Source organism: Myotis brandtii, unplaced genomic scaffold (assembly GCF_000412655.1).
Source record: "Myotis brandtii unplaced genomic scaffold, ASM41265v1 scaffold61, whole genome shotgun sequence".
In the NCBI taxonomy this organism is placed as follows: domain Eukaryota; kingdom Metazoa; phylum Chordata; class Mammalia; order Chiroptera; family Vespertilionidae; genus Myotis; species Myotis brandtii.
In genome coordinates this window covers 1,716,991-1,729,116 of record NW_005370318.1, presented here as the reverse complement: position 1 = coordinate 1,729,116, position 12,126 = coordinate 1,716,991, and the positions used below count along the sequence as shown (strand labels likewise).

General features: G+C 41.9%; 1 protein-coding gene across 3 annotated transcripts in view; it reads left to right on the top strand.

Moving 5' to 3' along the window:
• Positions 1-12,126, top strand: part of RALY (RALY heterogeneous nuclear ribonucleoprotein) — a 51,018-nt gene that overhangs the window by 19,491 nt on the left and 19,401 nt on the right. Inside the window, exon 1 of one of the 3 annotated variants that reach the window (XM_014550713.1) lies at positions 5,563-5,752. The exons of the other annotated variants lie outside the window; for them this stretch is intronic. Coding sequence (XP_014406199.1) covers positions 5,591-5,752 — 162 coding nt within the window. The 5' untranslated portion in view covers positions 5,563-5,590. Of the gene's footprint in view, positions 1-5,562; positions 5,753-12,126 lie in introns of those variants that run through there. 3 annotated transcript variants of the gene reach the window in all.

Genomic DNA, 12,126 nt, shown 5'->3' with positions numbered 1-12,126 from the left:
TGAGGGACCCCCCCCCTCCAGTGCACAAATTTTTGTGCACCGGGCCTCTAGTGTGTGTGTGTGTGTGTGTGTTTTTTGTGTGTGTGTATGTATATGTATGTATGTATATATATATATATTTACTTTTATTAGTCCTCACCCGAGAATATTTTCCCATTGATTTTTGAAAGTGGAAGGGAGGCATATTGGACTCTGAGAAAATTGGACTAAGAGAAACACATTGATTGGTTGCCTCCCACACATGGCCTAACCAGGGCTGGGGATTGAGCCTGCAACCAAGGTACGTGCCCTTGATTGGAATCCAACCTGGGACCCTTAAGTCCACAGGCCAACACTCTATCCATTGAGCTAAACTGGCTATAAAGTAGTGCTATTGATACCTACTTTGGGGGTTGTGAGACTTCAAAATATCTTAGTTAAATAGGTGTCACACCTGGTACTTAGATGGGTGAATGGCATAGTATCTCTTTGGAGACCAGTATCTTTAGAAGGTGGCATTTAAGTCTCAGCTGCTCTGATTCTCTGATCACCCCGCTGCCTCCAAATACCCTGGACCCCTCCTTTTTCTTAAGTTCAGGTCCCAGAAATGTTGGGCATTTCTATCTGACCTCCCTTGCCATCTCTATCTGACCAGGTGAAATATCTGAGTAAGCAGGATTGTTACATATCAGACATACAGGGCCAGGGCAGGTAGCTCAGGCAGCAGCTAATGAACAAAAGGCTTCTCTCTGTTCCCAATAAATTGGTCCTTGGGGATCCTAGCTTTGAAATTCTAATTGACACAGGAAGGAAAAGATTCATTAGACTCTGGACTCATTAAAATGCTCTGCTGCTCACCTACGATTTATTCTTGGCAGTTCATCAAGAGGAATTAAGTAAACCAACAGGCTGGGATGCTGCTGACAGCAGAGTCCAATGTGCCTAGTGCTGCTTGTGGGGTGGGAATGTTGCGTTTCCCATACTGTGGAGCACACAGCTGGCTTCAGAAGTTCCTCACCCCTATGACTTAGCATGAATCCAAGTCTCATGTACTGTCAGTGCCGAAAGGACCTTTTGAGATCATTCATAGATGTTAGCTCATTATGGCTGGTTCAGACGAATGGGGCTTGGCCAAGATCACCCAGCACAATAGTAGTGGAGTTAGCATTAAAATCAATCAGGCCTCCTGACTTCCAGGCCAGTAATATTTTCCCCTGCATCACCCTTGGATTTCTAGATCCAGTATTTCATTCAGCTTCCAGGAGGTAATTTTGACACATTCTGTGTGCCAGGGTTTTGTGATAAACAAAGCAGATACAGAGGGAGCCTGTATTAGGGGAGGTTAGAAAGACCTGAGGGGTGAATAGGAATTACTAGCTCGGTAAAGAAGCCGATGAGCTGTGTTCAAGGCTGAGGGACCAGTGCCTACAAAGAAGCAGACTCTACAGGAATGGAAAGTTGAGTGTGCTGGAGTGGAGGAATTGTGGAAGAGATGAAAAGTTAAGATAAGTCAAATCTATGAGGTTTAGTCCACTTTCTCTGGATATAAGAACTCTAGACCTGGGATTAAGAGTTCTGGGTTTAGATGTGTTAGTCATCACTCAGGTAACATTTATTTAAGACCTTTTAAGTGTGCCATGCTGGGCATTAGGGAGTGTAAGGTATATGTAGTCCCCTCCCCCAGATCTGTCAGTTTAATGAGGCAAACACACCAATAAACAACTTCTATAATAAATCAAAGGAATAATTACCTCTGCTGGAGGAAGTCAGAGTTGAACTGTATGTTACTGTCATTATTTTCTCAAGGCTTTGATGATCCCTCCTGTCAAATGGTGATAACTACTATCCTATGTAGCTCATGAGCTGATGGGAAGACAGCTTTGTAATGACTGGTATTTGTGTGGCATTTTGTGGGTTACAAAACACTTTTCTATCATCAATTAATTGAATCGTAACTATAATATTAAGACTTAGGAAATTTCCCAATCTACAGATGAGGAAACTAAAAGTCAGAAAGGTTGAGGCTTATTCATGGTTTTATAGCTTTTGATTAACAAAAGTTAGGATTGTAATTCCAAATCCTGTGCTGTCTTTTGCAATACAGTGGTTCAAACAAACTTTGAAAAGAAGACAGATGACAACCTTTCTTTCCCCTACTTGAGTAACAAATTTCCTTCTCCCTTCACTAGAAATGCAAAAAACACCTCCTGTTTGAGAAAAGCAAACCTAAGTTGCCTGGGGAGAAAGAAAGGAAGTTTATTTTAAGTCTTCCACAGACTGGGCTCTGAGCTTTTAGGACCATGTGCCCCAGTGCTCCTTCAGCTCCCGCTGTTCCGTCTCATGCCATTTACAGAGTACTGTCTCACCGTCACCTCATTGGCTACACATAGATAGAGCCTGTTATACAGATGGGTAAGCTGAGATCCACAGAGGAAAGTAATTTGCCCATAGTCACTGAATTATTCATGCCAGAATCCAGAGCTCCTGACATCAAACAGGTGCTAAGTCATAGGATGTAGGATCCGTTGATTCATTTCACTTCACATAATTCTTGAATATATCCCATGAAGTAGACACTTTGCTATACAAGAGAGGCTCTGGTTAGGCTCAAACCATTTTGGTGCAGTGCTTTCTTTAAGAGCAAGGACTTTTGTTATTTACTTCTCTGTCCCTAACTAGGGCCCAGTTCCAAGAATGTCTTGCTGTTGTTTTTGGCCTCAGTCTGCCAGAAGCTGGAGGGAGCAGATGGCCATAGCAATGTGATCATGAGGGTGTGATCCCAGGCAAGACTAGAGGATGAGTTGAGAGCCCTAGACTCATCTATTGCTGCCAAGGTATTTTTTATTCCAGAACAATGTGAAGCTGGCCAACCCTGCTCCCCCATCTCCCACCACCTCCCCCTAAGAGCAAGGACTTTTGTTATTTACTTCTCTGTCCCTAACTAGGGCCCAGTTCCAAGAATGTCTTGCTGTTGTTTTTGGCCTCAGTCTGCCAGAAGCTGGAGGGAGCAGATGGCCATAGCAATGTGATCATGAGGGTGTGATCCCAGGCAAGACTAGAGGATGAGTTGAGAGCCCTAGACTCATCTATTGCTGCCAAGGTATTTTTTATTCCAGAACAATGTGAAGCTGGCCAACCCTGCTCCCCCATCTCCCACCACCTCCCCCTGCTCCCTGCCACATCACCTCTCTCTCTCTCTATCTCTATCTCTATCTCTATCTCTATCTCTATCTCTATCTCTATCTCTGTCTCTATCTCTCGTTGGTCACCTGGATAGATTTCATACAAAGGCTTCTAGGTCCTGCTGTCCAAGGCATGTTCTAAGATGAGATTAAGGAGTCTCACCTGATAGCCAGTCTGGCTTTTCCTCTATCTACAGGCCTTCTGCCAGGCTCCTGCCCACTCTGCTGCTTTTACTTCTGACTTCTTAAGCAGAGTGGTTGTTTAATATGACTCTGACAGACAGCCTAAAGAGCAATCAGTGCTGATACTGAGAAACCAACATGTTTCCTGTTTATCCAAAATCCTAACTGCAAAATTTTAAGAAGCTCTACTTGAGGAGGGTGTCTGGGATAAGGACAATTGACTTCCATGATGGGAAGCCTGCAAGACCTCAAGTACCTTATAAACTATGAAAGGAAATATGCACAGTGTTTCAAATGCCGTTCATATTCATATCTTTATACATTACAGAGCTCTTTCATACCTGTCGTTGCCTTTGAATCTTAGAGCAACTCTGTGAGAGAAGCAATGTGAGGATTACTATTCCCACTTGATACCAGGGAAGGTTAATCATGGTGGCAGAGCTCCAAGCAGAGCCAAGATTTGGGAGATTAATGGTCCTAGGTTTGAAATCTGGTGCTCACCACTTTTTGGCTGCATAATCTTAAGCAAGTTATTTAGCCTGTCCAAGCCTCAGTTTCCTTCTCTATAATAGGATGATAACGATATTCTTATGGTTGTCTAAAGATCAAATGATATAGGGAAAATGCTGGCACAGTATAGATTAAGTATTAGAAGCTCAGTAACTAGGTTTTCCCTTTAGTGTTTTAAATGTCTTGTATTCTGAGTTTTTGAGAATTACTACTCTGATTACAGTAAAATGAACTACACATAATAAATTCCTATTGACCAAAGTATCATTTAAGTGCCATACTGGGTTAAGAGAACTGGATTAGTGGGAAGAAGGGGTACCCCAGGCAATAGCTTAGTACTTTTGATACAAATCACAGTGGGTTTGAGTTGATAGGGACCCTGGAGATCTATTCCAATGTATCTTTCTCAGAATAGATATTAATAATCCAGGAAAAGTCAGTTCAAAATAATGCAAAGTACATTTCTTTATTGCTGACTTCTTAGAGCCTTTAGAGTGCATGTGACTTGGGGAGAGGATGGAGTGTGCCAACTTCCTATCTTTGACCTTAGAGCCTCTTTTCTGAGAACTCTTACTAACATCTTGAGCACTGGTCTTCCACAGAAGAGTTCATGCAACACGTATCTGGTCCAGTTTCTCCATTTCTAGATGAGGCACCTGAGGTCTTTAACCAAGTTTATAGAGGCAGTCCACAGTAGAACCAAGTTCAGAATGCCTCACTCCTTTTTGGGCCACAGCATTATTTGCATTCCACTATTTTTCCATTTCTAGCCAGCAAATCATAAAATTACAGAGCATTTTGCAAACCACTAATCAGAGAGCATTGTTAGAGAGTCAAGCTTTCTGTTTTGATGTGTTTATCCCAGAAAATAGGAAAATGAGGGGGGAAAAACAGGCTTAATGGCCAACAAATGTTTCCAAACAATGGAAGGAGCAGGGGTTAGGTAATTATCTCAGTGTCTAGAAAGGTTCTCTATCCGGCCTGCAGGCTGTGGCTGAGAAATCATTTGGTCTGGCCCTGCCAATGAGTTAGAGATGAGTTAATTAAATGTTTGACCAATATAGCAGGCTAATTTTGTTGTTGTTGTTGTTGTTATTAATCTTCACTGGAGGATATTTTGTCATTGGTTTTTAGAGAGAGTGGAAGGGAGAGGGAAAGACAGAGAGAAACATCAGTGTGAGAGACACACATCAATTGGTTGCCTCTGCATGCTCCCCAACCAGGGCCAGGAATCGAGCCTGCAACCGAGGTACATGCCCTTGACCAGAATTGAACCTGGGACCCTTCAATCCACAGGCTGACACTCTATCCACTGAGAAGAACCGGCTAGGGCAGTAGCCTAATTTTCAAGTTGATAATTTTATATGGCCTGTGAATGATGTTATAAATATCCAAATAGCCCTCAACAGAGTAAGGGTTCTCCACCTCTGCTTTTCCACACAGTTTAAAGTTTGTTCTTGCTTTCAGAAGTTTCCATTGCGCCTGGCTGGCACGGCTCCATGGTTGAGGGTGGACCTGTGAACCAGGAGGTCATGGTTCGATTCCCAATTAGGGCATATGCCTGGGTTTAAGGCGTGAGCCCCAGTGTGGGGCGGGCAGGAGGCAGCTGGTCAATGATTCTCTCTCATCATTGATGTTTCTGTCTTTTTCTCTCCCTTCCTCTCTGAAATATATATTTAAAAGAAGTTTCAGTTGCAACCACAGGCTCATCTAAGAAGCCCACAGTGCAGTTCCCAATGATCAGCAGTAACTATGGAAACAATCCTGAGAGGGGTCTGAAAAGAATGTATCAAACTTCAGCTTCTCCATCACCATCTTCATCATTGAAATCGATGGTTAGGAATGTGCTACTGGATTTCTATCCAGACCCTGGCAGAGGGAGTTGTCCTTGGCATTTGGTAAGGGCTACCTTTGCGTTTTATTAAGCCTTCTAGTTCAGCTCTAGTAAAAACATTACCTTTACATTTGCAAAGTTGTACAGTAGACTTTTTTTTAAGAATACAGAAGTATTTTTATTTTTTTCATTTAGCGATACAAACAAATGCTGACAACATTCACATAACTTTTTCTCATATCTACAACTGAATAGATTGGAACTGCTTTAATTGCTATAGAACATACTGTATTAGTGTTTTAAAAATTTATTCCAATCCATTTTTTTCTTTGAAGAAGAGGAAGAAGAAGAAAAAGGTAAAGATACAAATTATGAACAACAAATACACATCTATCAACAAGTGAATCTAAAAATCAAGTGAATAAAAAATCTGGTGAACAGAATAAACTGGTGAATATAATAGAATCAGGGGCATAGAAAGGGAGTGGACTGACAATTCTCGGGGGGAAAAGGGTATGGGGGGTGCGGGAAGATACTGGACAAAAATCGTACACCTATGGATGAGGACAGTTGGGGCGGGGGGTAAGGGCAGAGGGTCAGGTGGGAACCGGGTGGAGGGAAGCTATGGGGGAAAAAAGAGGAACAACTGTAATAATCTGAACAATAAAGATTTCATTTAAAAAAAAAAAAAAGAATGGATGGGGCAGGGGACAGTGGTACATGGTGTTCAGTTCAGCAGATACTTTCCTGAGCTCCTATCCTGGGCCAAGACCTATTTTGAAAGGCAAGGGGGAATGCCAAGATGAAATAGATTGTGGTCCCTACCACCCAGGAATTCACAGTCAGTCTAGGTGGGGAGATGACACAAAAACAGGTCATTTTAATACAGTTACCTCAGATGGATCTTAGGCATCACATCAGATTCCACTGCCCTACAGCTGGGAGAATGATTTGCTGTTATATTAATTGTTGAAATAATCATCCTATTAATATCCTTGTCATCATTAAAGCATCATTTTTAATGTGGAAAGTAGTAATACCTTAGAGAAGGTCAGCAGTTTCTCAAAGGAGACCTTTAACATGTTCAATTTTATTTGTATGAGAGGGAGGTAGTGGTATTCCTAAACTACTGATAGGGCTAGTGAGTCCTTGGCTTGAGGAACATACTATGGGGAAGGATTTATATCCCTCTGATCACCCAATGTGCTCCTTAGTTATCACTTATTTTATAGCTTGTTGTACCCAGGCACATTTTTTTTTTTTTAATTTGGTAGAATGAGCAAGAAGGGGGAGGACAATCTGCCAAGAGAAGCAGTGACTTAGCATCTGCTGAGATTGGCAGGGGCTATGCCGAGGCAGCAAAGACTTCATGAATATATGTATTATTGCATGAGGTGCCTTCAATTAATCGATTAATGAACATTATTGGAGCTCCTCCCATGCGCCTAGCAATGTGTAAGATGATGTGAAAAAGTCCCACAGTTCGCCTAACACAGACAAGAGGAGTCAACACAGATAGGCATTGATCAGGCATTGACTTGTGTGGCTCAGACTCTCAGGAGCTATAGGAACTCGTGGTACCTCCTTACTGATCACTGTCCTGCATATAACATAGGAGTGGTCAATTCCCATAAAGTTCAGGCTCTTCAGTGGCCCCCAAGGCCCTTTCTGATCTGGCCTTTGCCAGGCTCTCTGCTGTTGTCTCTTATGTCATCCACTCTACACTCCAGCCCAAACCACAATACATATTATTCCCTAAACATGGAAGCTCTGTCCAGCTTTCACAGCTTTGCTCATGTTGTTTTCTCTTTTCTAAATGTTATCTCATCCGTGTGTGGGCTCATTTCAACTCTATACAAGATCAGAACTTGATGATCCCTCTTCTTTGATTCCCTCCTTTCCCTTCTCTCCTGTGTCTCTGGGAAGTGACATGCCTCCCAGTTCCCAAGTCTTCCTGTCATAGCCCCTATCAAGATGACACATAGATTTGGTTTTGTTAAGATCTCTACCGCTGGACTGTGAACTCCTCTAGGGTAGGCTTGTATTTTGTTCATTTCTATCCAGTGTACAGTCACTTTGGCAGTAATAGGTGCTTAATAAACTATTTTTGGATAAATGAGTAAATAACTAAAAATTTCAGCATATTATTCCTCTACGATAACTTCTTTGTTATAGACTCAAAATTGAGTAAACACAGGATACTATTACCTTCATATATACATGAAAACACAATGAGGGTTTGCTTTCTTCCTGCTAATTAACATCCCCACCCCCACACAATATGATAATACATGATTCTGGTGAGGTTGCCATGAAAGTGGCATTTATTGGTGGTAGCAGTGTAAATTGGTACAGCACTTTTGAAAAGCAATTACGCAGTGTATCTCAAGAGCCATAAAAATGTTATACATTTGACACAGTAATTTTACTTCTGGGAATCTGTCTTAAGGAAATAATCCAATATATAGAATAAACTTTCCCTCAGGTGCTATTATTTGTAATAGTGAGAAATGGGAAAAACCGAAATGACCACCTAGACTTATGACCAGTGTCTAAGCAGCTCACTGATAGGAAGGGTTTGCCTCAGCCATACACTGCCCCCTCCCCATGCGTGACACATAAAGACTAGTCCAAGGAAAGGTGGGGTCAAACTTGAATCCATACATTGGAGTCTGATACCCAACTGTTCAGGAAGAACTGAGTTCATACTGACTTGCTCACTGTGTGACCTTGGGCAGCTGACTTTGCCTCTCTGCACTAGGGTTTACTCATCTGTAAAGTGAGTGTGACTTATGATCCCTCAGAGAATTGTTGTGTGTGGATTTGGTAGCCTTAACTCATGAAGGGATTTGTAAGCCACATTAAAAGAGTTGGACTTGGTTTTTGGTGGTGGGAAGCCATTTCACTGATGGGTCTTAAACAGGAGGTGAAAGGGACATACTTGCTCAGTCACTCAAGAGGCTCATGCTTAGTAATGTTTGTGGAGTTAATGTTACCAGAGGGATGAAGGCAATGTGGCTATGACTCTGGTGTCAGTCTGGGTCATCTTTGGGCCAAACATATGGCACTGTGAGATGATGCTTTGAGCTGAGCCCTAAGTTATGTTTAGATTAGAATCCTGGAGAGAGGTCACCTTCTTCCCTTCTCTTGTCTGAATGTTATCTGTACAGCCTACTTTACTGTACAGCCTAGGGAAATATAAATACAGGGTGTTCAAAAAATGTATACATACTTTGAATGACTATAAAGTCAGTATTCATTAACATACAGTTCATTTTCAAAATTTAAAAGAATCTACAGAAATCAGTAATTTTTTTGTCAATGCTTGTTTTCAAACTGATGACCATTCTGGTCCAGGCACTGCTGATAACACGAAGCAGTGGAATCACAAAACATCAAGAATCGTTTTGTGCGGTATTTTTGCACATTCTCATTCAATAGCTGCCCTGAATTTGTCAATTGTTGCCTATTTTGTACAGTAAACTTTGTTTTTTATGTATTCCCATAAGAAAAAGTCTAGTGGATAATTTTTTTTTTGTTCAAAGCTTAGTCTGGCTTCACCCATTATTTCAAATCAGTTAAACCTGAAAAGGAGTGAAAATTACGTGCGTTACCAGCTGTTCAAGTGTGTATACATTTTTTTGGGACACCCCGTATGTATGCTAGTGCATATGCCGTTTGCAGGATCGAGCCTTTGTGGGGCTGTGAGGGGTGGCATTTTGCTGTTTTCAAGGAGAAGGATTGTTGTAATGAGGAAAATACTGGTTTCACGTGAAAGGATTTTAATCAACTGCCCTTACACCTGAGAGGCACAATGCTTGGCTGCAGTGCCAGGCTGTATACCCTCTACCTCCTCCTTTCAGCCACCTGGCTTACTGCCTGGGTGCCTCTGTTTAGGAAGACCAGCAGCTGTCTATCCTGGAGATTTATGTTGTACAGCCCAGGTAACAGTACATTCCCATATGTTATCTCTCTTGACCAGGGATCCTCAAACTACGGCCCGCGGGCCACATGCAAATACAAATATTGTATTTGTTCCCGTTTTGTTTTTTTTTTACTTCAAAATAAGATATGTGCAGTGTGCATAGGAATTTGTTCATAGTTTTTTTTTAAACTATAGTCCGGCCCTCCAACCGTCTGAGGGACAGTGAACTGGCCCCCTGTTTAAAAAGTTTGAGGACCCTGCTCTTGACCCTCCTACCAACCTGCACTGCAAGTGGGCAGGGCAGGGATTTTTTCCCAATTTTACCGAAGGGGAGCCTGGAACCTCAGAGAAGTGAAGTGCCTAAGTTCACACAGCTAGTGGGGGGAGCGGGGGAGGGTTAGGACCCAGAGTTCCACAGGTAATCAGGAATCCAAAGCTAATAATACCCTATTACTATTTTTACTTATGGTGAGGCCTGCCATGGGAGAAGTTAGGCCTCCCTCTCTGTTCCTCAGAGAGTTCCTTGTTTTTCTAATATAGGCTGGAAATTGGGGACACATGCACACAGCCTTTTGCAGCCTTATTCTAGAATAGCCACCGAATGTGGAGTTTCCATCAGACACAGAACAGTGAGCAAACAGGTTTCTTACCATACCTGTTGCCCAGAAGTGGAGCCCAACATGCCTTCTGTGTCCTCAAGGTAGAGTCCTTTCTGGAAAAGGACTTAGGGCCTCTCTTTCTGCCCCCTTCTCAAGTGGTATTCTCAGGGGGCTGTTTTATTCTAGAGATTCATTCATTCATTCATTCATTCAATTCAACACTTAATGAGAATCACTCCTGTGATTCTTTTTGGGTTCAAGGCACATTTTCAAATACTAGAAGTTTGGTGAAACGCTTGAAAAGACTTTATTGAATCCACAGTGATAGTATTCTTTCCTTGACCACAGTTCACCTCTAGGTTAGTGTTATAGTAGAACTCATCACCTTCCCTTTTACTAGTATACTCACAAGGAAAAGTTCTGGCAGGTTCCCACAATAATAATAGTAGCTAATATTTGCATACTTTTTAATATGCCATACACTGTTCTAAACACTTACATGAATTAAATTATTTTAACCTCAGGAACCCTAGAGATATGTACTGCTATCCTCATTTTACATGTGAGATAACATGTGAAGCATAAAGAACTTAAGATACTTCCCAAAGATCATGTCACATAGCTGGTTCAGGGGCAGAATGAAGGCATTTTGGCTTCAGAATTTACTCTCTTGACCATATAGCCTCTTACATGAGAGTAAACATTTAGTGTTTAGCTCCTGCTTGATGGCAGGTCCCTGTTCATAGCAGCAGGTTCTCCCTCCCTCTCCACCATGTCATATGAGCCTCTCATCTCTGGGTTGTGCTGAAGATAGCATCACATAAGCTCAGAACAAAAAGAAATTTTGTACATTGACATACTTGGCTAAACACCTGGAAGATGTTTAGCAAGGTACACTACTTTGTCTTGGCACATTGGTTACTCATCTGCCCCATCCAGTGACACTCTTGGGTGTACAGTGGCAATCAGGAGTGAATCTGATGCCCATCTTGTTCTCAAGAAATTCCCTAGAAGGAGTGAGAAAACTGCTTGGTAAACAGCTATAATACAAAACTGAAAATTAGAAATACCAAAAAGAAAAGTCCTAATATAGCCTCCCCTTCCTGGCTGGTTTCCTCACGTCTTGTAATGTGAGGAGAGAGGGTCTAGGACAGTGGTTCCCAAACTTATTTGGCCTACCGCCCCCTTTCCAGAAAAAATATTACTCAGCCCCTGGAAATTAATTTTTTTAAAATTTTAATAGCAGTTACTCATCGCCCCCAAATGCACCTGTGGCCATCACCGCCCCCCTGGATCGCTGCAGCGCCCACCGGGGGGCGGTAGCGCCCACTTTGGGAATCACTGGTCTAGGAGTACCAGCCTCTTCAGGAATGTACCTTCCTCTCAGAACCCCGGGCCTCAATCCCTATTAGGCCTAGATCACCTTCCCTTGAAGGATATGGCATGACCTAGAGCAGATTACCAAGATAAATCACCTCCTGAAGTGTTTGGAGGCAAATTCTTAAACTCATCCTTGGCTTATTTACCCTCTTCTCTTTTTCTTGAGGGAAGTAAAAGGAAAAAGATTAGGTAAATTTTAATAAATCCGTTTAATACCAAAGTCTAAAAGAAGTCAGGCTAAAGGACTTGAAAGAAATTTAATAAACTCTGTTCTTTGTTTGCTTTGATTTTTAGGATGGGTGAGAGGCTTAGAGCTGTGCTACTCAAAGTGTAGCCCATTGAATGATGCCAGTTCACAAACTGTTGCTGGTTTGTGATAAGTATATAAGTTGGAAATAAGTGCTTAGAAACTGTTACAGTAAAATTTGACATTTTTATTATATTTTATAATTGTGTTTGTCCTTAATGGGTTGGAGATTTAAAAAGCAAAACAAACAAAAAACTGGCCCTTCACTAAAAATGGTAAATAGTTTT